The sequence below is a fragment of the Thalassophryne amazonica genome, chromosome 17, assembly GCF_902500255.1.
Source record: "Thalassophryne amazonica chromosome 17, fThaAma1.1, whole genome shotgun sequence".
Taxonomy (NCBI): Eukaryota; Metazoa; Chordata; class Actinopteri; order Batrachoidiformes; family Batrachoididae; genus Thalassophryne; species Thalassophryne amazonica.
In genome coordinates, this window is record NC_047119.1 from 39888019 (window position 1) to 39915964 (window position 27946).

The following is a 27946-nucleotide window of genomic DNA, read 5'->3' on the forward strand; positions in this document are numbered from 1 at the left end:
AGAATTTTGAAACTCAATAGGTAAACTTCTTTTTTAAATTTTTGGAAACAAAATGAAAAATTATTGTACATTATAGTATTTGTTATTGTTATTCTTATTATTATTATTCGTGCTTTAAAATAATTTTTTTTTACTGGCGTTCCTCTAACGTAGGGCGTGTCCTGCCGTGACGTCATTATGGAGGAAGTGCGCTGCTTGTTGTCGGTGGTTGCGGGTTCGGGACCGTTCGTGACGCTGCGGGACCAGAACTCCGGAACCGCACGAACTATGGACCGGTAAGCGTGCGAACAAGGATCCGGATCAGTGCCGCCGTTCTCCCGTACCCCCCCTCCCCCTCCGCCCGTTGCCTTGGTGACCGAGCCGCGAGCCTCCGGCGTCAGCCCCGCCCTCCCGTTTGTTTTTGTTTGCTTGCTTACTGGAGTCGTTTCCAGCGTTGTTTGTGGCTTTGCTTCTGTTTGTTTCGCTTGTTTTGACAAAATAATAAATAGATAAAATCGCGACTGTAGAGTCACAATTCGGGGGCGGGGTTTAGTTGATGAAATCTCACGATATTTCTCCACATACACGTTTAAAAGAATTACCACAAAAAGTACAATAAAAACTCAAGTATTTGTGCAATTATTTCACATTCAAATAATACACAGTGAATAAAATGCTAATTCACAGTTACATTTCCCTGTAAATATAGTCAAAATCACCCAAACATATTTTATAAACTTAACACTTATTTGGAAAATAATCAAAAATTACGACTTGGGGGCATCTCGTGGGGACGCCCCCTAGTGGTCTCCCTAGGGAGGACTTCCAGGTGTAACGGAGGCCAGTAGGAATTCCTGTGCATGTGGTAGTCCCCGCTACAGCCAAAGGCACTCAGGCCATAGCTGACGTTTTTCCGACTGCTTTTAGCTGACAGGTCAGAGCGCCGGCCCGCCTCACATGCCAAGTGATTATGAGTTCGCATCCCGAGTGGAGTGGGTGAGAGGAGTAAAAACACAACGCAAAGCTGCTACATTGGTGCCGTGACCCAGGTGGGAGTGGATGGATGGATGGATGGATGGATGAGATTTATTGTCATTTTCATTACAACAATGAGATTCCGTCCACACTCAAATTGCCACAGACAAGATACAGCAATTAATCCACAGTTATTACTTGTTTACCGTAATAATGGCACACATCAGAATTAAGACAACACATATACATTTGACATTGTTTATGTGCACTAAACTTGAAACAGTCCGTTTTCGGAATTGAGGCGATGTGAGTGTGTGGTAGCCGCAGCAACAGGAGTCACACCGCTGCCAGTTTGGGGGAACGGGGATCTGCCGCAGCTAAAACTGCGCAGCCCCCGGAGGGGAAAAGGGGTGGCATGAGCGGTGGCTGGGATGGGGTGTGTGATGGGGCAGGACGGGAGGTAGGGGGGTGGTGGAGTATGCTTCAGTCTTTGTCCATGTGTGAGTCAGTTTCTGTCCTTGTGTACTGGAGTTAGAGAGATAAGGAGGCTACCAATGTTCCCCAAGGCCGTAGAGATTCTTCTGGAGGAAAACAATGGGGCATTTTATCTTCAGAGGCTGATAAGCCTGCCGTGTTTGTGGTTGAGCAGTGAAAAACACTTTTACAGTCTCACATGAACAAACCAGATCCCAAATTATGAATATTCCCCGGTCTCTGAAATCTTCATCTCCATCTGCAAGGTGCGCATTTGCTCCGAGAGTGAGGTTCGGGGTGGGGTACTGTGACAGAGGCTAGCAGGAGTTGCTGTGCATGTTCACCTCACTCCCCGCCCGGCCCCCGGGAGCCAGAGTCTACTTTGGCCACTCAGGCCAGAGCCTGGGTTTAGTCTGACTGGACAGTGTGTCCACATGCCCTGGGCATTTGTTCCCAGGGCAATTGGGAGGAGGTAAAATCACAAGGCAGATCAAAGCCGCTACACAGGCATGGCCAACTGGGGGGAATCTGTTAGTAATTTCGAACCAGTTTAAACTGTCATTGATCATTTATGTTACCTGTCAATTAAAAATATGATTTCTTGATTTAAACCCTTTTCAGATGTATTCGTAAGATGTGAAAAACATTTTGTCTCAAATAAACCTTGAGAAAAGAGAAAAGTAACACATTTGAGGAGCAAGAACAGTTCAGAATGAGTTTTTTTTGGTTGTTTTTGTTAAAAATTGATGCTTTGACGTCGTATAGTTGATTGTGTTTATGATGAATGAGGTTTTGAATCCATTCTATCTGCAGGAAGCAGATGCAGATGTTCTTTTGTTGCTCGCCTGTTCTGAGACCATGAGCGGCTCCAACCTGCCGACAGGTAACAGCTCAACCACATATTTAACTTTCACGAATAATCACATTGATTGAGTTCAGACACTGTAGAAATAATCCTGTTATCATGCTCATTTCTGACATCAACAGGGAAAATAACTGAATGAAAAAAGTCATGTATTTACAATATTTAATCTGCAAAAGCAACAAATGACAGCAGGGGGTTAATGAAAATTGTTTTGTATTTTGAAAAAATATTGTTATGAAGATGACATTATTAAGTACAATCTAAAAAACACAAAACCAAATTCGCCTGAGCTCTAGAACAAACATATTTTAGTAAAAGTGTCAAAAATTTGACTTTGTCAAATTGTACGTGAAAATGCAAATGTTCCATTTATATGAACAAATACCATGTTGCTCGACAAAATCCATGGACATCAAGCGCCTCAAGTCTGGCATCAGTAAGGACAAGGTTTGGGGGGGAATCTGACCTTTGACCCCAGTGTCCTTTTGGTTGACCCAGCCTGGACAATTCTACAACCCGTCGACGTCATCTGACCCCAGTGACCTTGACCTTTGCCCTACTTTAACCAGTTAAGGGCAATTCTGGGCTTGACCTTCATGCACATACAAAGTTTTATAGAAATCAGTTAAAGAACCAAGGAGAAAACAGGTTAAGAAACAAACATTGCTTAAATTTTATGAACAAAATTCAAACTGGAAAAAATAATGTTGAAAGGTTGAATTTTTTTCTCTCGTGCTGTCAGGAACTATCTGTGGCTCCACACTGGATGGCGCCAACGGGCTGTGTGATTCTGGTCGTGTTTCATGTGTCCCGTCGTCTCGGGTTCTTCACCTTCGGCGGCTGCCCGCTGACGTCTGTGAACAAGAAGTGCTCTCTCTGGCGCTCCCTTTTGGCCGAGTTAGTAACCTGATAACGCTGAAGGCCAAGAAGCAGGTAGAGTCCACAAGGTCACATCAGGTTCTGCTTTCGGCCCCACCTTCACACGTCAGTGCCATAAAAAACAAATGATACGACATTAATCTGCAAGTTTAATGAAGAACAAGTGGACTTCCTGTTTAGAGATTCCACTGATCATCCAAGACCAAAGCCCCGTTTTCTTAAAAAAGAAAAAGGAAGATAAAGCTCAGTTTTGTACATGGACCTAGTTTAAGTCAAGATTTTCATTAGATTTTTTTTACTCTTTTATTCTATTCTTCTCACAGTTTTAGGATACAGTCTGATGTCATATGATCAACACATACAAGGTAATGTAAAAAAAAAAAAGAGAGAAGATTTTCTCAGAGTGCTTCTGATTCCTTTTCACCACTTCAGAACGTCGACCCGCCTCCTCAAAGTGTGTAACCCTGCCTCCTCTCAGTGCCTACTGGAACTGCCTTCTGTAGTCCATGTAGCCCTGTAACCCTGACATGACTGAATCACTTTGTAGTTGTTGATTCCTTTGAATGGAGGTGTGCTTAATATTGTGGCACTTCTTGTGGATTTTACAGTCATCTCTGTGGGTCTTCAGTTACACAGAAATGAAAGACTAAACACTAAGGATGTTGGAGACAATTGGCCTTTTATATCTTCAGCAGCTTCACAGCAGAGCTGGATTTGTCTGTCTTTATTACTTACAGGCACAAATTGTACAACATGCTCCTGCAAAAATATGATTATTTCTATCCAAACAACAGTTGAAGATTTCTGTTTTCTTAGTTCCACTCAAAAAATTAATAAATATAAGTATGCAGATACTATCCATCCATCCATCCATCCATTTTCTTCCGCTTCATCTGAGGTCGGGTCGCAGGGGCAGGAGCTCAAGCAAAGCTGCCCAGACCTCCCGATTCGCACACACCTCCCCTAGCTCCTCCGGGGGAACCCCAAGGCGTTCCCAAGCCAGCTGCGAGACGTAGTCCCTCCAGCGTGTCCTGGGTCTTCCCCGGGGCGTCCTCCCGATGGGACGTGCCCGGAACACCTCTCCAGCAAGGCGTCCAGGGGGCATCCAAAAAAGATGCCCAAGCCACCTCAGCTGTCTCCTTTCGACATGGAGGAGTAGCGGCTCGAGTCCGAGCTCCACCAGCGTGACCGAGCTCCTCACCCTGTCTCCAAGGGAGTGCCCAGCCACCCTGCAGAGGAAACTCATCTCAGCCACTTGTACTCGCGATCTTGTTCTTTCGGTCATGGACCAAATCTCATACTGTCATCCATCCATCCATTTTCTATAGCTGCTTACTCCAATCAAGGGTCATGGGTGGGGGTGGGGATGGGGGTCGGGGGTAGCTTGAGCCTATCCTAGCAGACATAGGGTGCGAGGCAGGGTACACCCTGGACAGGACACCAGTCTATCACAGGGCCACATATAGACAGACAAATACATAGACACGTGGAGAACATGCAAACTCCACACAGAAAGCACTAGTCAGGAAGCGATCCCACGATCTTTGTGCTGTGAGGCAACAGTGCTAACCACTAATCCACCGTGCTGCCCGCTTATTAAATGAATATAAAAAAATGAATATTTATGTAATTTTTGTTCTTGTAATCATGAAATAGCTGATGTTGCATTTCAGAACAGCTAATTGATCTTTTTGTTTTATTAATAATTCATTTCTCTTCAAATTTAGTTTCATATTGATTCGGTAAAAAACATTTCATTAATTGCACTTTGGAATCTTTTTTCAGGCGTTTTTAGAAATGGCATCAGAGGAAGCTGCTGTTACTATGGTAAACTACTACACCTCAGTCACACCCAGTATCAGGAATCAGCCAATCTTCATCCAGTTCTCCAACCATCAAGAGTTGAAGACTGACAGCTTTCCCAATCAGGTGGAATAATAATTATATAATAATAAATAAAGCTCCAAATAGATATAATAATGTCTCATGATTTTAGACTGAAGACAGTAATTTTCTTCACTTTTTCACTATTTTGATTTTTATTAGGAAAACTTTTTCTTTTTTCTTTTCACATCCTGTTTATACTCGTACATAAAAATTTTGCCCGTTTTATATATGCTGTGCTTTTTATATTTTTCTTTTATGAATAATCAAGCTTCATTTGTTTGCAGAGAGTGCATGCAGTGCTGCAGGCCATCAGTGCATCAGAGGTGCATCCTGGGAACATGCTGACAGGAGGCGAGGGGCGGAGCTTAGCTCTGGGTCAAAGTCCTGTCCTACGAATCATTGTTGAGAATTTGTTTTATCCTGTCACGCTGGAAGTGCTGCAGCAGGTTCTGCACTTTACACATTAAAAAAAGGAGAAGTGATCAAAGTATTTATCGATTAATTTTGCTGTCAGTCAAGATGTTTGAATTGTTTCTGTTGCCACGGTAACGTGTCTGCAGATCTTCAGTAAATTCGGGTCAGTCTTGAAGATCATCACCTTCACGAGGAACAACCAGTTTCAGGCTCTGCTGCAGTTCAGTGACGCCACACACGCTCAGCACGCCAAGGCGGTGGGTCACATGAACATGCACATGCACACAAGCACTTGCATGTATGCATACGTAGTGCCACGCCCCCTTGAGCTTTGACATGTTTCTGCTGAAGTAATGTTGACACCCACTGTTTATTTGTTTGTTTGTTGCTGTAGTCATGTTTTTTTCTCCTGGGTGATACCAAACTGGCACTCGGAGACTATCACAGATCCGTTTGTGCACTGCTGACCCAAAGCCCCCACCCCTCACTGCACACCTTTTTAATAATGCCCCCCCCCCAAAAAAACCCACCCCCAAACATTTGCATCTTACATCACTGTCACGCCGTCGGATCAGGTGTGACCTTTGCCCAGTCTGCTGTACATCTCATTATTACTGTGAAGGATCAAAGAAGAAGAATCGATAATTCACCAATAATCAGTCCTCCTGGCTCAGAAGTCCCACCTTTGTCCTTTTTAGTAACCTCACACCAACATGGACAACAGTGTCACAGTTGCGCACATTTTCTGTACTTGTGAGGTGATCCATGAGCAGAGGTTAACAATGCTAATCGATCTTTACACATAACTGAGCCCCTGATGACTAGCATGTGCGCTTTTAGCTCTGTCCAAGTACGCAGAAAATACACACAGGTCAAAGACGAGAAACAGGCGATGAACAGGAAACCGGTTTGCGGTCTCAACTTTTGCGAACTGGTTCTCTGGGTCTATAGTTAAATGGTCTTATGCTAAAGTACGCCAATGATGCTGCACTACCTCTAGCGAGTGCTAACGGCCTGAAGTTAAAATTCAGTGGCTTTAGAAACCCGTTTAACAAACTAACAGCGCTACTTATTGGTCTATGTTAGCTTTAGCTGCATAGCTCTATTAGCTGCTTATGTCTCTAACTAACAACAGGCTGATCTGAAGGACTGGAAAAGATCAAAGCAGCAAAAAGACCGATTAAAACTTAAAGAATGAGATTTAAAATAAAAAAGCAGTAAAAAGGAGGCCGTAAACGGCTTATTTGAGCTTCAGATTGATGACGTCACCACAGAGCTCAGTGATGACACGCTAAAATGATGACTGACGTGTTTTTGTGCTGCTCAGGGTCTGGATGGACAGAACATCTACAATGGCTGCTGCACGCTGCGCATTGACTGCTCCAAACTCAGCACGCTCAATGTCAAGTACAACAACGACAAGAGTCGTGACTTCACCAGAGTCGACCTTCCCACCGGCGAACTGGAACCCGCCTCCACCGCTGCCTTCGGTGAAAAGTGCTGCTGCTATTCAAGTGCTGCCATATGTCATAAGCAGCCATGCTAATGATACTAGCTGCGTCTGTATGTTGCAGGTGTGGCCCTTCCTCCGTACGGTGCCGCAGTTTTCCCACCCACAATCAGCCAGCACACAGGTGAGATGGTGCTCGCTTTACCTGAGACAGAGTGAAGCTCAGTTCCATTTCATCTGTTCTGTGTCTGATGATCAGGTCAGGTTAGTATGTGTTGGTGCCACATCCACCATACCATGAAACTGCCTTAGGGCCTGAATGGCAATCACCCAGGCAGATGACTGGTTTTCCCCAACCTCTCCAAAGTAACCATCTAGCTGCTGCAGTCAGGTGAAACACAAGTGTGTCCTTGGCCAGAAGACACATGGATATGTCTGTGACCTTCTCCACTCGGATGCTCAACATTGAGACACCTGTGTACTGGATCATGTCCAGAGAATCACATCACATGGACAAAATGTGGTAGCTGATGTTCCCTCACAGTGTTAGTGATCCTCCTCATCTAACCCTCACAAAGTAATCCTTCATTTGACACAACATCACTCCAGCCGGACCCAAGGATCCTCCACAGAGACCAGGTACCAAAGACATGGTTTGGCATGGTTTGTTTTGACAGACCAAGTCTGACAAAACATACAGTAAGACAGGAAGCAACACGAGCCTGATGTCTTGGACATTCCTGCAATGATATCAGCATCACCAAATACCTCTGACCTTTGACCTCATGACTCCAAAAGGTCTTCCCAGGCATCTCTGGATCTCAAAGACGGAGGACGCAGAAACATGAGTGTCACTGCATCTCATACTGATCTCTCACTGCGGTATTGTATCACTTCCTGTTCCGGAGCACAGTGGTGTTTTGCTGTATCTCTTAGCTGTTTAATCTGTGCAGTTAGATTGATCTAGTTAACTAGATAACGATTTGTTTCACAGTGTAATCTTAACGTGCCTTAACTAAAGCACTCCCTCTGCTGAATCACCTCTAAATTATTTACACATTATTCACATTGCGTGTTTTTAGGAATCCGCTAGCTTAGCGCAGCTACTAGCTCTTAGCCGGTTTAGCATGGCGGCTTCTCCTGTCTCTCCCGCACTTTTCTGCTCTGGGTGTGAAATGTTTAGTTATTCCTCGGCCTCCTTTAGCAGTAATGGTACTTGTAATAAGTGTAGCGTATTCGTAGCTTTGGAGGCCAGGCTGGGCGAATTGGAGACTCGGCTCCGCACCGTGGAAAATTCTACAGCTAGCCAGGCCCCTGTAGTCGGTGCGGACCAAGGTAGCTTAGCCGCCGTTAGTTTCCCTCTGGCAGATCCCGAGCAGCCGGGAAAGCAGGCCGATTGGGTGACTGTGAGGAGGAAGTGTAGTTCTAAACAGAAGCCCCGTGTACACCGCCAACCCGTTCACATTTCTAACCGTTTTCCCCACTCAGCGACACACCCGCCGAGGATCAAACTCTGGTTATTGGCGACTCTGTTTTGAGAAATGTGAAGTTAGCGACACCAGCAACCATAGTCAATTGTCTTCCAGGGGCCAGAGCAGGCGACATTGAAGGAAATTTGAAACTGCTGGCTAAGGCTAAGCGTAAATTTGGTAAGACTGTAATTCACGTCGGCAGTAATGACACCCGGTTACGCCAATCGGAGGTCACTAAAATTAACATTGAATCGGTGTGTAACTTTGCTAAAACAATGTCGGACTCTGTAGTTTTCTCTGGGCCCCTCCCCAATCGGACCGGGAGTGACATGTTTAGCCGCATGTTCTCCTTGAATTGCTGGCTGTCTGAGTGGTGTCCAAAAAATGAGGTGGGTTTCATAGATAATTGGCAAAGCTTCTGGGGAAAGCCTTGTCTTGTTAGGAGAGACGGCATCCATCCCACTTTGGATGGAGCAGCTCTCATTTCTAGAAATCTGGCCAATTTTCTTAAATCCTCCAAACCGTGACTATCCAGGGTTGGGACCAGGAAGCAGAGTTGTAGTCTTACACACCTCTCTGCAGCTTCTCTCCCCCTGTCATCCCCTCATTACCCCATCCCCGTAGAGACGGTGCCTGCTCCCAGACCACCAACAACCAGTAAAAATCTATTTAAGCATAAAAATTCAAAAAGAAAAAATAATATAGCACCTTCAACTGCACCACAGACTAAAACAGTTAAATGTGGTCTATTAAACATTAGATCTCTCTCTTCTAAGTCCCTGTTAGTAAATGATATAATAATGGATCAACATATTGATTTTTTCTGCCTTACAGAAACCTGGTTACAGCAGGATGAATATGTTAGTTTAAATGAGTCATCACCCCCGAGTCACACTAACTGCCATAATGCTCATAGCACGGGCCGAGGCAGAGGATTAGCAGCAATCTTCCACTCCAGCTTATTAATTAATCAAAAACCCAGACAGAGCTTTAATTCATTTGAAAGCTTGTCTCTTAGTCTTGTCCATCCAAATTGGAAGTCCCAAAAACCAGTTTTATTTGTTATTATCTATCGTCCTCCTGGTCGTTACTGTGAGTTTCTCTGTGAATTTGCGGACCTTTTGTCTGACTTAGTGCTTAGCTCAGATAAGATAATTATAGTGGGCGATTTTAACATCCACACAGATGCTGAGAATGACAGCCTCAACACTGCATTTAATCTATTGTTAGACTCGATTGGCTTTGCTCAAAATGTAAATGAGTCCACCCACCACTTTAATCATACCTTAGATCTTGTTCTGACTTATGGTATGGAAATTGAAGACTTAACAGTATTCCCTGAAAACCCCCTTCTGTCTCATCATTTCTTAATAACATTTACATTTACTCTGATGGACTACCCAGTAGTGGGGAATAAGTTTCATTACAGTAGAAGTCTTTCAGAAAGCGCTGTAACTAGGTTTAAGGATATGTTTCCTTCTTTATGTTCTCCAGTGCCATATACCAACACAGGGCAGAGTAGCTACCTAAACTCTGTGAGTGAGATAGATTATCTCGTCAATAGTTTTATATTCTCTTTGAGGACAACTTTGGATGCTGTAGCTCCTCTGAAAAAGAGAGCCTTAAATCAAAAGTGCCTGACTCCGTGGTATAACTCACAAACTCGCAGCTTAAAGCAGATAACCCGTAAGTTGGAGAGGAAATGGCGTCTCACTAATTTAGAAGATCTTCACTTAGCCTGGAAAAAGAGTCTGTTGCTCTATAAAAAAGCCCTCCGTAAAGCTAGGACATCTTACTACTCATCACTAATTGAAGAAAATAAGAACAACCCCAGGTTTCTTTTCAGCACTGTAGCCAGGCTGACAAAGAGTCAGAGCTCTATTGAGCCGAGTATTCCTTTAACGTTAACTAGTAATGACTTCATGACTTTCTTTGCTAATAAAATTTTAACTATTAGAGAAAAAATTACTCATAACCATCCCAAAGACATAGTGTTCTCTTTGGCTGCTTTCAGTGATGCCGGCATTTGGTTAGACTCTTTCTCTCCGATTGTTCTGTCTGAGTTATTTTCATTAGTTACTTCCTCCAAACCATCAACATGTCTATTAGACCCCATTCCTACCAGGCTGCTCAAGGAAGCCCTACCATTAATTAATGCTTCGATCTTAAATATGATCAATCTGTCTTTATTAGTTGGCTATGTAGCACAGGCTTTTAAGGTGGCAGTAATTAAACCATTACTTAAAAAGCCATCACTTGACCCAGCTATCTTAGCTAATTATAGGCCAATCTCCAACCTTCCTTTTCTCTCAAAAATTCTTGAAAGGGTAGTTGTAAAACAGCTAACTGATCATCTGCAGAGGAATGGTCTATTTGAAGAGTTTCAGTCAGGGTTTAGAATTCATCATAGTACAGAAACAGCATTAGTGAAGGTTACAAATGATCTTCTTATGGCCTCAGACAGTGGACTCATCTCTGTGCTTGTTCTGTTAGACCTCAGTGCTGCTTTTGATACTGTTGACCATAAAATTTTATTACAGAGATTAGAGCATGCCATAGGTATTAAAGGCACTGCGCTGCGGTGGTTTGAATCATATTTATCTAATAGATTACAATTTGTTCATGTAAATGGGGAATCTTCTTCACGGACTAAGGTTAATTATGGAGTTCCACAAGGTTCTGTGCTAGGACCGATTTTATTCACTTTATACATGCTTCCCTTAGGCAGTATTATTAGAAAGCACTGCTTAAATTTTCATTGTTACGCAGATGATACCCAGCTTTATCTATCCATGAAGCCAGAGGACACTCACCAATTAGCTAAACTGCAGGATTGTCTTACAGACATAAAGACATGGATGACCTCTAATTTCCTGCTTTTAAACTCAGATAAAACTGACGTTATTGTACTTGGCCCCACAAATCTTAGAAACATGGTGTCTAACCAGATCCTTACTCTGGATGGCATTACCCTGACCTCTAGTAATACTGTGAGAAATCTTGGAGTCATTTTTGATCAGGATATGTCCTTCAATGCACATATTAAACAAATATGTAGGACTGCTTTTTTGCATTTGCACAATATCTCTAAAATTAGAAAGGTCTTGTCTCAGAGTGATGCTGAAAAACTAATTCATGCATTTATTTCCTCTAGGCTGGACTATTGTAATTCATTATTATCAGGTTGTCCTAAAAGTTCCCTGAAAAGCCTTCAGTTAATTCAAAATGCTGCAGCTAGAGTACTGACAGGGACTAGAAGGAGAGAGCATATCTCACCCATATTGGCCTCTCTTCATTGGCTTCCTGTTAATTCTAAAAGAGAATTTAAAATTCTTCTTCTTACTTATAAGGTTTTGAATAATGAGGTCCCATTTTATCTTAGGGACCTCATAGTACCATATCACCCCAATAGAGCGCTTCGCTCTCAGACTGCAGGCTTACTTGTAGTTCCTAGGGTTTGTAAGAGTAGAATGGGAGGCAGAGCCTTCAGCTTTCAGGCTCCTCTCCTCTGGAACCAGCTCCCAGTTCGGATCAGGGAGACAAACACCCTCTCTACTTTTAAGATTAGGCTTAAAACTTTCCTTTTTGCTAAAGCTTATAGTTAGGGCAGGATCAGGTGACCCTGAACCTTCCCTTAGTTATGCTGCTATAGACCTAGACTGTTGGGGGGTTCCCATGATGCACTGAGTGTTTCTTTCTCTTTTTGCTCTGTATGCACCACTCTGCATTTAATCATTAGTGATTGATCTCTACTCCCCTCCACAGCATGTCTTTTTCCTGGTTCTCTCCCTTAGCCCCAACCAGTCCCAGCAGAAGACTGCCCCTCCCTGAGCCTGGTTCTGCTGGAGGTTTCTTCCTGTTAAAAGGGAGATTTTCCTTCCCAGTGTCGCCAAGCGCTTGCTCACAGGGGGTCGTTTTGACAGTTGGGGTTTTTCTGTAATTATTGTATGGCTTTGCCTTGCAATATGAAGCGCCTTGGGGCAACTGTTTGTTGTGATTTGGCGCTATATAAATGAAATTGATTTGATTTGATTTGATACAATTCTGACAGCTGAGTCCAGAAAGTCAATGAAAGCTTCGATCTTTCCACAGGACAATCACAAACCCAGATACTTTGATTCCTCACTCAGCTTTTTCAAGTGCTGCAGTCATTGGTTCCATAAAGATCACAGCATCGTCCATGAAGTCAAGGTCTCTAAACCTTTCCACGCCAACAAAGACACCTAAGTCACTGGTTTCCACATCCCGATCCAACAACCAGACTAGACAGGCACTCAAAAGTGTAGGAGCCAGAACACATCACCTGAGGAACACCAGAATTCAGTGGGAGCAACTAAGACTCCACACAACACTCACAGTACCTATGCATAGGCTGGATATTATGTCCAGAAACTTCTTTGGAATCCCGCAAATTCTCAGAATGTCCCAGAGAGCAGTCCAGGCAACTGAATCAAACGCATTGTGAAATTCAACACAGGGTGCAAAGAAGCACTGCTGACATCGGTGCTTTAGTTCAGTAAGTACAACCCCAATTCCAGTGAAGTTGGGACATTGTGTAAAATGTAAATAAAAACAGAATACAATGATTTGCAAATCCTTTTCAACCTATATTCAACTGAATACACCACAACGACAAGATATTTAATGTTCAAAATGATAAACTTTATTGTTTTTGTGCAAATATTTGCTCATTTTGAAATGGATGCCTGCAACACATTTCAAAAAAGCTGGGACAGTCGTATGTTTACCACTGTGTTACATCACCTTTCCTTCTAACAAGGCTCAATATGCATTTGGGAACTGAGGACACTAATTGTTGAAGCTTTGTAGGTGGAATTCTTTCCTATTCTTGCTTGATGTACGACTTCAGTTGTTCAACAGTCCGGGGTCTCCGTTGTTGTATTTTGCGCTTCATAATGCGCAACACATTTTCAATGGGCGACAGGTCTGGACTGCAGGCAGGCCAGTCTAGTACCTGCACTCTTTTACTATGAAGCTACGCTGTTGTAACATGTGCAGAATGTGGCTTGGCATTATCTTGCTAAAATGAGAAGGGACGTCCCTGAAAAAGATGTTGCTTGGATGGCAGCATGTGTTGCTCCAAAACCTGGATGTACCTTTCAGCATTGATGGTGCCATCACAGATGTGTAAGTTGCCCATTCCATGGGCAACTAACACACCCCCATACCATCACAGATGCTGGCTTTTGAACTTTGCGCTGGTAACAATCTGGATGGTCTTTTTCCTCTTTTGTCCATAGGACATGGCGTCCATGATTTCCAAAAACAATTTGAGACATGGACTCATCAGACCACAGCACACTTTTCCACTTTGCATCTGTCCATTTTAAATGAGCTCGGGCCCAGAGAAGGCAGCAGTGTTTCTGGATGTTGTTGATGTATGGCTTTTGCTTTGCATGGTAGAGTTTTAACTTGCACTTGTAGATGTAGTGACGAACTGTGTTAACTGACAATGGTTTTCTCAAGTGTTCCTGAGCCCACACGGTGAGATCCTTTACACAATGATGTCGGTTTTTAATGCAGTGCCACTTGAGGGATCAAAGGTCACGGGCATTCAGTGTTGGTTTTCGGCCTTGCCGCTTACTTGTAGAAAGTTCTCCAGATTCTCTGAATCTTCTGATTATATTTTGGACTGTAGATGATTGAATCCCTAAATTCCTTGCAATTGAATGTTGGGAAACATTATTAAACTGTTGGACTATTTTTTCACACAGTTGTTCACAAAGTGGTGATCCTCGCCCCATCTTTGCTTGTGAATGGCAGAGCCTTTTGGGGATGCTCCTTTTATGCCCAATCATGACACTCACAATTAGTGCCCTCAGTTCCCAAATGCTTATTGAGTGTTGTTAGAAGGAAAGGTGATGTATAACACAGTGGTAAACATACCACTGTCCCAGCTTTTTTTGAAATGTATTGCAGGCATCCATTTCAAAATGAGCAAATATTTGCACAAAAACAATAAAGTGTATCAGTTTGAACATTAAATATCTTGTCTTTGTGGTGTATTCAATTGAATATAGGTTGAAGAGGATTTGCAAATTATTGTATTCTGTTTTTATTTACATTTTACACAACGTCCCAACTTCATTGGAATTGGGGTTGTACTCTCAGAGCCAAGATGTGGTTAATAGTTGACGTCCTAGTATGATGTGAAGCCAGACATGTAATTGGGACTGAATCCCGGTAAGAATAATCTGTGCAAGTACCTTTCAGTGTATTACCCTGTAGTTACTGCAGTAGAGGTGATCATCCTTTCCTGAGTGGGACAGTAGGTCCTTTCTTCCAAGCTCTTGGGATGATACCTATATCCTAAACTGAAACAAAAACTGTTTGCAACACTACAACATCATCTGTAGCCACCTGAAGAAGTTCAGCCAGATACCACACATCCCCGGAGCTTTACCCATGCTTAGCTGTTTCCATGCCTATGCAATCTCACTGAGATTCAGTGATTGACAGTTGACTGCAAGATGAGCCGCCAGAAGCCTGCTCACAGAATCCTTGAAGAAACACCGCCTGTTCTACCCTCAGGCCCATCACAGTCCATTTTCTTGGCTCCTTAATTAAACAGGCCAGGATGTCCATTAAACTGCACAACAACTCCTCTGGATGATGTTCAGGTCCCTCAGAGATGAAGCACACAACTCCTCCTGTGGACACTGGTGTCCAGTGCAATTCCCAGTGGCTTTCCTGGTCTGGCCATGGAAGAAAACCACCATTCCATTTGGTTCATCACACAGTGATTTTTTTTGTCTCCTCCCCTCCAGGTATTTCTGTCCAAGCTGTTCCAGGCTCATTGGTGCCAACAGGTCGAATGTCTGTCCAGACTCTGGCACCCCCTGCTGTTCACTCTGTGTTGCTGGTTTCTAACCTGAATCCAGAGGTCAGAGCTCAGTCTTGGGTATTTATAATACACGCAGTTTAATTGGACAGACTGCATTATTGTTGTATTTTTTGTCGTGAGTTTTGTTAGGAATACAGTTAAACAGGTGATTGATTCATTGGTTGTTAGATGCTGTATGAATTTCTTTCTTTTTTTTTTGCAGACTGTATCTCCTCACTGCCTCTTCATCCTCTTTGGTATGAATGTTTTACATTTTCTCATTGATTCGTCATATTCATGATTTTTGTGAACTTTGTTTCACAGATTATTTTTAAGTGAAAAGTTTAAACATTTGCTTGAATGCTTTTCAAGTTGATCATGTTTTACAGGTGTTTACGGCGATGTACAGCGAGTGAAAATTCTCTTCAACAAGAAGGAAAATGCTCTAGTTCAGATGAGCGATGCAACACAAGCTCAGCTCGGTGGGACTGCTTTATTTACACGTAACCAAAACGGACAACTCTCTTTTATTTACACGTAAACAAAACAGAAGACACCTCCCCATTATTTACATGTAAACAGAATGCACACTGAGTGGAAGGAAATGTCTAAAAAGGACAAATTGCTAAAAATACTTCTGTTGAACTAAAATATATACTTCAACAGGATTTTTATATATACAATAAAACTCGCCTAAACTGTCATCATATAAACTGGATATTCACACTCACTGGACAAAAGCAAAAGCCCCAATGCTTTTGTATGTTTTCCATGTAATAAACACCGTATATAACGGATTTTGTATAACGAATTTTTGCTCACATTGTACAAAACGTCCCGCCCCATCATAATGTATTTACATTAAAAAACCTTTGCATGTACCGGGCATGTCTGGGATTGACCAGTAACACTGGTACGAAATAAATTTCAGCACTGACACTCGCTGATTCGAGGAAAGGGTACTGCATTTCCGTGATTAAAAGACTGACCGTTTTTTTCTTCAAACTGTGCTCACACACAGGACCTAAACAAGACAGGGTGTAATTCAAGGCTGATGATTATTAACAAAATGATGCTGTCTCCCATCTTCTGTCTTCCTCTCCATTACATTTTTTTTCAGTGCACCTGACAACTACATTTCAAGCATGGATCAAATACATTTGGCAGAAAAGTCCACAAATATGACCACCTTCACAACACAAAATCAGAAAAAGACACTCAAATGACCTGCAATTTAAGGAGGAAATTGTACGTACCGTATAGCTGGTTTGGACGTTGATGATTGTATAAAGATGTGGAGTTTGTTGAGCAACAAATTAATCCAGAAAATGCCACTTTTCCAGTTGTAAATTGCATAAAGATGCAACGGAGAATTTTAAAAGGGTCATGTGCATGTCAGTGTCATTGCATGGCCAAAGAGTTACAGAGTTGCAGAAGCATAAATCAGGCTTTAGGATTTTAAGGTACCACTTCGCAGTGGACTTAGATTAAAACGTGACTCGACCAAATGTAATGTTTTTAATGCACAAGCGTTTATTTAAGGCAGGCGTTTATTTTATTAATTTTTTTCAGATGTAGTTTTAACTGTCATCAAATGAGGCAGGTCCTGATTCAAGGTCAGGCTTTTAATCAAGGAATACTTAAGCCTAATTGGACCTGGGGATTCCCCGTCAATTGTTCTTTGCCTTCTGGCTGTAACTAACCCATTACATACGTATAAAGGATTTTGTCCATTTTTTTTACATATAATGGATTCTGTCAGTTTTATACATATTTCCATTATAATGGACAAAATTTGCTGGACCACCTGAATCCATTATATGCAAGTTTTTACTGTAGTTACAGTCAGCAGGCGCCGAATGATCTACAGGGAATCCTGAATCGAGACCTGCCTAATTTTGTGACCGGGTCAAAAATTCCTCTGAAAAAAATTAAGTCCTGTGTTAAATAAGCGGCTGACATTATGTGCATTAAAAAGATTACATTTGTTCGAGCCACACTTTTTTGAAGCTAGCTATGGAAGTGGTGCCTTAAAATCCAAAAGCCTGAGTTATGCTTCTGCAGCTCTGTAACTGTATGCCATGCAATGACGTGATGTTGATGTGCGTGACAGTTTTAAAGTTCTCCGTCGCTGGATTATGCTTTATTCCGGATTAATTTGACCCTCAACAAGCTTTTCTTTCTACAATCATAAACCTCCAAATCAAAGGTAAGGTGTTATGTGTCGGACGCAGTCGGAGCACCGACCCAGCGTTTGACAGGACCCAGCATAAAGGAAACAGAGCACGGTTCAAAGGATAACAGAATTTAATGACATAACAGTGAGTGCTCAATTAATAACCAATAAGTGCGCGGTCTGGCGAGGTGGAAAAACGGCACGCTCCCAGCAGCACAAACGGTCCGGAGCCAGAACAGTTCGGACCCAAGGACCCCGCCGACACCCCCCAGGTGGCCGCGACCAACCGAGTCTGTGAAAGAAGAAACCATAATGTGAGTCCACCACTCCACCCACAGGGAGACCACTCAAAGGTGTACATAATCAGCAAACACTTCCTGGCTTAATCACCAATCAGCTTCCCACCCTGCAGGCATGGAACACCTTGTTCAATTCTCCACTGCAGTGGAAGCTGATTAAACGACTAACATAACAGCTCAATATAATAAGGTGTGAGGGACACCACATCTACTGGCTGTACTCATGTTAGTCACAAAACCTAAAGTACCTCAGGAAGTGTGCTGACGAGCGTGAGACCTCACCCCCTCCTCTTTCACAGACCATGGCATCAAACCTGGTACGGTCTCTGCGTCCATAATGATGAGATTGTTCTCCAAACGTCGATCTCACCCGTCTTGTCACAAGGTTGAGTCTCTGGCATATACACACTGTGTACTCCAGACTTAAATGCAACCATGCCCCAATCCATACAGATGCACCACAGCTGTGAGTCCTGACGAGCTGCACATGACAAGCCTCAGGTGATCAGGGTGAGGTCCTGATAACTCAGCCACACATCAGCCACTCAGTCCTGAACGCATGCCACCTGGAAGGAAAGACAGAAAACAGAAACAAAAGCCAGCCAGGCACCCCAGCCACACAACATAAGGTGTACAATTTCTTCTTTCTCACTCCGTGTTGTATAATTGGTTATATTTGCGGACTTTTCTGACAGATGTATTTGATCCATTATCGAAATGTAATCAGCATGCGTCCTGCAAAAATTTTTAAAATATGAGAGGAAAGAGTGAAACCAAAAAAGTGTAAAATCACAGCCTTTTGCGCTGTCTGATTTAGTAGGTGCATGTCAGGTTGCGGGTCCTAGTCTGAGCATAGTTTGAAAAAATTATCAGTCAAGCTTTTAATCATGGAAATGACTCCAGTCCCACTTTCCTCAAATCGGCGAATGTCAGTGCTGAAATTTAATTTTCTACATCTGCTATTGTGCACGTCCAGACTGATCTGTCCGGTACATGCGAGGGGTTTTTAATGAAAATGCAGTGCAGTTGGACAGGATGTTTTGTCCGATGTGAGCGAAAATTTGTTATATATGGTGTTAATTACATGGAAAACCATACAAAAAGCATTGGGACTTTTGCTTTTGTCTGGTGACTGCAAATATCTGGTTTATATGATGACGGTTTAGGCAAGTTTTACTGTACATAATCCGTTACATAAATAGAATGGATTTTTATCCATTTTATACATATAACAGATTTTGCTCATTTTATACATATAACGGATTTTGATTATAACTGACAAAATTCGCTGGTCCACCTGATTCCATTATATGCAAGTTTTACTGTATATAGTATCTGCATACTTTATTAATTTTTTGAGTGGAACTGTGAACGTAGTTATACAGTTTCATGATTTATGATGAAGTGGTATAGAGGAGGATTTTCTTAAAAAGAAGACATGAAAGTTGCCAGAATGTACATCTGAGATGCAAGCCTAGATTTGATCTGATTCGGTGAAAGAAAATCCTTCTTTGCTGTACTCCACTATAAAGCTAAGAGCAGTGATGCAAAATGCAGAATTTGCACTGTGCACAATTTCTCCAGTCACAGCCACATAAGTCTGTAACTTCTTCTGGCTTGTCCGGGTGTCTTGGTGGCTTTCCTCACTCTTGTTCTTGCACAGTCACTCAGTTTTTGAGAACTGTCTACTCCATGCAGATTTACCATTAGAGTGCCATACTGTTTGTATTTCTTCGTAACTGAAGACATGTTCAGTGGCAGCTTCACCATCAGAGAGCTTCATCCACAACAACCACAAAATACTCCAAGCTGTCATTGATGTTAAAGGGGGCAATACACAGTATTAAGAACAGGGGTATGTAAACTTTTGATCAGAGTCATTTGGGTAGTTCTGTTGTCACTGTGAATTTAAAAAGAGTAAATTCAGTTGCTTGACAATAAATGGCTTCACCCAACCACTAACCAAGAGTGAAGAAAAGTTTGGTGTTATCGTTCATATTCTCTGAAAAATGGCCAAATAAATAAATATATAAATAAATACAATATTCTGGCAGGGTATGTAAAGTTTTGAGCACAGCATCTTAGGTGCATGTCCACTGTGAGAGACATAATCTAAAAAAAAAAAAAAAAATCCGGAAATCACAATGTATGATTTTTTAATAATTTATTTGTATGTTACTGCTGCAAATAAGTATTTCAACACCTGTGAAAATCAATGTTGATATTTGGTACAGTAGCTTTTGTTTGCAATTACAGAGGTCAAACGTTTCCTGTAGTTTTTCACCAGGTTTGCACACACTGCAGCAGGGATTTTGGCCCATTCCTCCACACAGATCTTCTCTAGATCAGCCAGGTTACTGGGCTGTCACTGAGAAACACGGAGTTTGAGCACCCTCCAAAGATTTTCTATTGGGTTTAGGTCTGCAGACTGGCTAGGCCATTCCAGAACCTTGATATGCTTCTTACGGAGCCACTCCTTGGTTATCCTGGCTGTGTGCTTCGGGTCATTGTCATGTTGGACGACCCATCCATGACCCATCTTCAATGCTCTAACTGAGGGAAGGAGGTTGTTCACCAAAATCTTGCAATACATGGCCCTGGTCATCCTCTCCTTAATACAGTGCAGTCATCCTGTCCCATGTGCAGAAAAACACCCCCAAAGCACGATGCTTCCACCCCCATCCTTCACAGTAGGGACGGTGTTTTTGGGATGGTACTCAGCATTCTTCTTTCTCTAAACACGGCGCGTGGAATTAAGACCAAAAAGTTCTATTTTGGTCTCATCTGACCACATAACTTTCTCCCATGACTCCTCTGGATCATCCAAATGGTCATGGGCAAACTTAAGACGGGCCTGGACGTGTGCTGATTTAAGCAGGGGAACCTTCCGTGCCATGCATGACTATAACCCATGACGTCTTAGTGTATTACACACAGTAACCTTGGAAACTGTGGTGCCGGCTCTCTTCAGGTCATTGACCAGCTCTTCCCGTGCAGTTCTGGGCTGATTCCTCACCTTTCTTAGGATCATTGATACGCCATGAGGTGGGATCTTGCATGGAGCCCCAGTCCGAGGGAGATTGACAGTCATGTTTAGCTTCTTCCATTTTCTAATAATTGCTCCAACAGTTGATCTTTTGTCACCAAGCTGCTTGGCAATTGCCCCGTAGCCCTTTCCAGCCTTGTGGAGGTCTACAATTTTGTCTCTGGTGTTTTTGGACAGCTCTTTGGTCTTAGCCATGTTAGTAGTTGGAGTCTTACTGATTGTGTGGGGTGGACAGGTGTCTTTATGCAGCTAATGACCTCAAATAGGTGATTCTAATTTGGAATAATGAGTGGAGATGGACCTTTTAGAGGCAGACTAACAGGTCTTTGAGGACCAGAATTTCTGCTGATTGGCAGGTGCTGAAATACTTACACTCAACAAAAATATAAACGCAACACTTTTGGTTTTGCTCCCATTTTGTATGAGATGAACTCAAAGATCTAAAACTTTTTCCACATACACAATATCACCATTTCCCTCAAATATTGTTCACAAACCAGTCTAAATCTGTGATAGTGAGCACTTCTCCTTTGCTGAGATAACCCATCCCACCTCACAGGTGTGCCATATCAAAATGCTGATTAGACACCATGATTAGTGCACAGGTGTGCCTTAGACTGTCCACAATAAAAGGCCACTCTGAAAGGTGCAGTTTTGTTTTATTGGGGGGGGATACCAGTCAGTATCTGGTGTGACCACCATTTGCCTCATGCAGTGCAACACATCTCCTTCGCATAGAGTTGATCAGGTTGTCAGTTGTGGCCTGTGGAATGTTGGTCCACTCCTCTTCAATGGCTGTGCGAAGTTGCTGGATATTGGCAGGAACTGGTACACGCTGTCGTATACGCCGGTCCAGAGCATCCCAAACATGCTCAGTGGGTGACATGTCCGGTGAGTATGCCGGCCATGCAAGAACTGGGACATTTTCAGCTTCCAAGAATTGTGTACAAATCCTTGCAACATGGGGCCATGCATTATCCTGCGTCCATAACAGACGCCTGCCCATACCATAACCCTACCGCCACCATGGGCCACTCGATCCACAACATTGACATCAGAAACCGCTCACCCACACACGCTGTCTGCCATCTGCCCTGGACAGTGTGAACCGGGATTCATCCGTGAAGAGAACACCTCTCCAACGTGCCAAATGCCAGCGAATGTGAGCATTTGCCCACTCAAGTCGGTTACAACGACGAACTGGAGTCAGGTTGAGACCCCGATGAGGACGACGAGCATGCAGATGAGCTTCCCTGAGACGGTTTCTGACAGTTTGTGCAGAAATTCTTTGGTTATGCAAACCGATTGTTTCAGCAGCTGTCCGAGTGGCTGGTCTCAGACGATCTTGGAGGTGAACATGCTGGATGTGGAGGTCCTGGGCTGGTGTGGTTACACGTGGTCTGCGGTTGTGAGGCTGGTTGGATGTACTGCCAAATTCTCTGAAACGCCTTTGGAGACGGCTTATGGTAGAGAAATGAACATTCAATACACGAGCAACAGCTCTGGTTGACATTCCTGCTGTCAGCATGCCAATTGCACGCTCCCTCAAATCTTGCGACATCTGTGGCATTGTGCTGTGTGATAAAACTGCACCTTTCAGAGTGGCCTTTTATTGTGGGCAGTCTAAGGCACACCTGTGCACTAATCATGGTGTCTAATCAGCATCTTGATATGGCACACCTGTGAGGTGGGATGGATTATCTCAGCAAAGGAGAAGTGCTCACTATCACAGATTTAGACTGGTTTGTGAACAATATTTGAGGGAAATGGTGATATTGTGTATGTGGAAAAAGTTTTAGATCTTTGAGTTCATCTCATACAAAATGGGAGCGAAACCAAAAGTGTTGCGTTTATATTTTTGTTGAGTGTATTTGCAGATTATTATGTCTCTCACAGTGGACATGCACCTAAGATGAAAATTTCAGACCCCTCCATGATTTCTAAGTGGGAGAACTTGTAAAATCGCAGGGTGTTCAAATACTTATTTTCCTCACTGTATATATATGTATATATATATATATACGAGGGTAGGCTGAAAAGTTTTAAGGCTCCCCATGAAGGAGTAATGCATTAACTGCATCATAGTGAGCCTTAGAACTTTTCAGCCTACCCCTGTATGTGTGTGTGTGTGTATATACTCAATTTTCAGCATTTTTCTAATGATATCAGTTGATGAATGTAATTTATCATGACTCTTAATAGTGTTATATATGTTTAACATTCTGCTACAAAACTGGGTTCCTATTCATGTGTACCTCACCTCACACCCTGTGACTGCTCCATCCCCCTGTCACCCTTAACTGCAGTAAGCGGGTATAGAAAATAAAGGGATGGATATTTAATATTTCTGTTTTATCTCACTATTTCAGCAATGAGTCATCTGAATGGCCAGTGTCTCCATGGCAACACGATCCGGGTGACACTGTCCAAACACCCGATGGTGCAACTTCCTCGCGGGGGAGTAGGGCAGGAGGAGCAGATGCTGACACGTGACTTCTCAGGCTCCGCCCTCCACCGCTTCAAAAAGCCTGGTTCTAAAAACTTCAACAACATCTTCCCTCCGTCTGCGACGCTGCATCTGTCCAACATACCGTAAGGACTGTCTCTCTTCACATCGAACGTTTCCTCCAAAAGGCAAAAAAGTAATTGTCAGTGAACTCAAACAGGAAGCATCGAAACTGAGTGAATGCACAAAAAACAACAACAACAACAAAAGAACAACAGAAAAAACAAAACTGCTTTTGATTAAATAGGATGCGCTCATGTCATGTTCCTGAAAACTCTCGGTCTGGGATTTTGGAACTCAATGTTTTGCTTTTGGTATGTGACGGCATGCTTCTGGGAGTCTACATGGTGCTTTTGGGACTTGATGCCATGCTTCTGGTATTCGACATGGTGTTTCTGGAACTTAACACCCTGCTTCTGGTAGTCCACATGGTGCTATTGGGACTTGACATGGTGTTTTTTGTACTTAATGTATTGTGCTTGGTGCTTGACTTGGTGTGTTTGGTGCTTGACTTGGTGTGTTTGGTGCTTGACTTGATGCTTTTGGTACGTGATGCGGTGCTTTGTTACTCACCACAAACTGGAGCTTCAGTCATTGTAATCTAATGGATTTAATTATGATAAAAAAAATGTAACTTTCACACTGTAAATTATGATATTTTCCGTTACTCGTTCTGTGTTCTTGTAGCAGGGGTGGTGGCCAAGTGGTTATTGCGCTTGGTTTCAGTGCGGAAGGTTCCCGGTTCAAACCCCACCCCTGCCACATTACTCCATGTAATGTGGAGTTGTGTCAGGATGGGCATTTGGCATAAAACCTTTGCTAAATCAACATGCAGATCCACCTTGGATCTGCTGTGGTGACTCCGAGTGAAAACAAGGGAACAGCCGAAGGGGCTTACTTTACTCATTCTGTGTTCTTGGACATACTACCTAAACCTTTAAGACAAAATAAATGTAAATATAAAGTTTGTAAATATTTATTTCTTGGGTTTTTCTTCCTTCCTTCCTTGTCTCCTAGCTCCTCTGTCAGTGAAGATATGTTGAAGGATTTATTCTCCTCCAGTGGATTCACTGTCAAAGCCTTCAGGTTTTTCCAGTAAGTCCCAACAAATATTTTGTGACATCCTCTCCGGGTTCCTCTGATAAGATGATGTCACTTCCTGTGTGGCTCCAGGAAGGACAGGAAGATGGCTCTGATGCAGCTGGCATCTGTTGAGGAAGCGATCGAGGCACTGATTGTTCTGCACGACCACCAGCTGGATCACAACCAGCACCTCCGGGTCTCCTTTTCGAAGTCTACTATCTGATCTCTGACCAGAGACACACATGTTATGGACCAGGTGACTTATGCAGGTAGGCAGAAACTCGTGATGCTCCCTGTTGTTAGCCTGTTGCTTTAAAGACATAAGAACTGGAACGTTTGCTGCCAAAGATGCAGTGTCACCATCTGCTGGTTTATTTACTACTTTGTTTGTCTGGTTCTACAGTGTATTTGAGGCTCTGTGTTGCCATGAAAACTGTTGATATCTGTGCATTGTGGTTGTTTTAACTGAAGAAAAGCTGGCGAAAATCACCATTCCACTTGTAGTTTGTAAAATTTGGTTAATTTGTTTAAGACAAACTGCAGTGGCATGAGCGGAATGTAACGTACCGTTTGTCACACGGAGCGTAAAGTACGTTTGGAACATACAGTTTGTAATGTGGAGCATTACGTATGGTTTGCCGTGCAGCAATGTAAGCACACTGCAGAAATAATCACTGGGTTATTTTCAGTCTTTTATATTCTTTATTTATTGTAAGACCACATATGAAACACTGAATGCGAGTCCAGACGTTTAATTATCACATTTTTGTAACTCGCTGAATGCTGTTAAACAGAACATGGCGCCGATTAGTGATTCAGATTAAAGTTGCCCAGTGACTTCTTGTCCATAAAGTGTCAATTTAAAGTAAAAAAAAATACAAAACTAGAAGCACTCAGAGTGCAAACCTCCGTCAAGGCCATGGGGTCACTGACGCCATAACATCTAACATGACCCTAAAGAGATTCCCTCCTTTTTGTCTCTTTCTCTAAAATTGTATATAATAATCATTAGATTATTAATATATAAACAAAAATAAATTTAAGAAATATTATAATTTGAAAACAAATGCACCCGAACATGATGACAGCTGCAACTGCTTAATGCTAACTTTTAACATTGAAAATGCCATAGACATGCTAACGCGTTAGCATCGGGATCTGGATCGTGATCCGGATCACCACTAAAATTTAATCACTTGTTCCTCTTGTCATTTCCAACCACTCCACAAAATGTCATCAAAATCCGTTCAAAACGTTTTGAGTTATCCTGCTGACAGACAGACAAACAAACAAACACGACCGAAAACATAACCTCCTTGGCGGAGGTAACAACAAACAGCACATACTTTTTCTAATCAAATATATTCGTAGTAAGTAGCTTGACTTAATTACTTGTCATGATTTTGCGAAGATACATTTATGTACCACGTGAATTCTTAGTTTGCTCGCCAGCACTTCCTGCCCCGTTCGGTGATGGCGGATGGCACCACCTAGTGGCACACTTGTGATATGTACACAGTATTGAAAGTCTGTCTCTGAGTTATCATTATAAACATTATTGTGTCATCTTTGCCAGCAGCACTGAAACATCGTGGGAAATTCTTGGCGTGCTTTCTCTTGAAGCTCTGGGGCCATCAGCTTTGTTGTTATGTCACATGACCCACAATGTATCGGTGGAGAATGACTTTTGACCCATCTTCTTCCCCGTGTTGTTTACTCAGTTTTTTTCTTTGTCTGGTTGTCCTGGAAACAGACGGTCCAATGGAAGAGGCCAGTCAGCAAGGACCACTCCACTACAAACACAACTTTCGCCATAGCGACCGAGCTTCTGAGCAACAAGTAGCAGTGCATTGTGGGTAATGGAGTTGAACTTTACACCAGGCAGAAAGACGTTCAACTTGATTTTTTTTTTTTTTTTGCATGTACAAAATTAGTTTCAACATTTGTTTGTTGATTTTAAAGGGTCGTGATGTTAAAACCTGTATTTTTATTATTTTTTAATGCTGCAGGTTTCATATTAAAGGTCACATGATCACATTCAGCACTCAGGCTGAGTGGAGGACAAAGTTTGAAAAAATACCAAAATTAAGAGTCAAATGATGCAATTTGCCCTTCTGGTTCAGGAGTTGGACCAACAACTCTGTGTTCTCTAAGCTGCTATTCACACATTTAGGCTACCAAAAGCGGGTCGCAGGCAGAGCTCATCGTTAACTGGACCACTGGCATGGCTACTGGGCAGGGCTTAAGACAGAGCATGGCTTTCAGTTTGGAGATGGGAAACATGATGGTCCTCTGGTCCATCTGCCTTCCATCATGCTGCTGACAGTGAGCAGGCTAACGTTGGCGCACAGACGGTGCTCTGAAGGTCGCCGGTTGTGACTTAACGTTGTCACTGCACTGCGTCTTTGTCTCCTTCACTGCCTCTTTCAGGTTGTTGGTCGACGTCTTACATGTACTGATGTCACTTGTTGTAGTCACTTTCAGAGTGAAGCTAATCTATTTATTGATCCTGATCAGGAAAGAATCAGAATGACCTCACTGGGGGGTGTGTCCTGTGGCTAGACAGTCCATCACCTGACCTTTGCCCTCCTCGCTAAACCTTCCCTTTGAATTCTGCGCAGAGCTAGACAAGCAGTAACCACGACGACAGCTTTTGCCTGTGGTGACCAGAATCATATTATGTCAGTCTTCTGTGTCACGCCCACAAAAAGAGGGCTGTGGCCAGCTCAGCAGGTGAGCTCCCCTTTATTACAACCCCTTTAAAATCGCCTCAGCGACACATCAGCTCTGATTGGCTGAAATCTTTTTAATTCCTACTTTTGTGCCTTACTTGTTGAAACCAGTAGTTTTGTGTTTCTGTGATTCAGCGTTCTAAGACATGTTTACGTCGCTGGTATTAAAATACATTGCATTTAATCCTGAATGTATTTATAAATGAACTCACGCTCAGCTCTGATTGATTGAGCTTCAGATGTCCCACACTTTTTTCTATGGGGGAGGGGGGGGCACAAACAACTGCCTTTTTGACTGTTTGCGCTCCACAACACTATGCTGCTGACTCCGCCCATTGCTTTATGATGTAATCACATTGTCAGTAATTTTCTAAATAGTTTGAATACAGATTTGGACCAAAACATCTCAATCAAGATGTTCAAGTAAATTTTCCATTCGGATGTCTTTGTGCTCGGTGGCGTGTCCGCTAACGGTTTGAAGTTCATGTTCAGTGATGCTGCAGTGGTGAATGGATGGAGACGCCTTTGGGTTCCTGAGCAAAACTGAGTGTTCCAGTAGACACAATTCTGGGAAGCATCTTTTGTCTTCTGAGGGCATAGAAAACAAAAGACGCTTCAGAGAATATCTGCAAATGGAATGCCTTATTTTATTTCTAAAATAAAGACAGTCACCGTGGCTCTGCCTTCCTTACATCATCAGAATGTGGCTTTTAAACTTTAAAGCTGTAAACGTAAACACTTATGTGGTTTCTGTGGCTGATTGGTGAAAAAGAGTCAGCAAATATAAAAAATATAGAACACAATGCTAAAGTACCCTCAGACGTATGAGCATGTAATCAAAGAAAGAGTGTGTAGAAAGACTGTG

At 42.7% G+C, this 27946-nt stretch overlaps 1 protein-coding gene across 3 annotated transcripts; it reads left to right on the top strand.

Moving 5' to 3' along the window:
- Positions 1-154: 154 nt before the first annotated feature.
- LOC117529984 (polypyrimidine tract-binding protein 3-like) lies at positions 155-27868 on the top strand. Of its 3 annotated transcripts, none has more exons than XM_034192905.1 (15): positions 155-275; positions 2242-2311; positions 3036-3226; positions 4958-5101; positions 5344-5505; positions 5620-5730; positions 6801-6963; positions 7048-7107; positions 15184-15299; positions 15463-15496; positions 15629-15721; positions 23130-23352; positions 24284-24361; positions 24440-24618; positions 26103-27497. In XM_034192905.1, the coding sequence occupies exons 2-14, from the start codon at positions 2287-2289 to the stop codon at positions 24570-24572; spliced, it is 1533 nt and encodes a 510-aa protein (XP_034048796.1). In that variant the 5' UTR covers positions 155-275; positions 2242-2286; the 3' UTR covers positions 24573-24618; positions 26103-27497. The 3 variants fall into 3 exon arrangements, with proteins under 3 accessions (XP_034048796.1, XP_034048795.1, XP_034048794.1); XM_034192904.1 differs by having other exon boundaries at positions 25926-26233; XM_034192903.1 differs by having other exon boundaries at positions 156-275; positions 25929-27868.
- Positions 27869-27946: the final 78 nt, after the last annotated feature.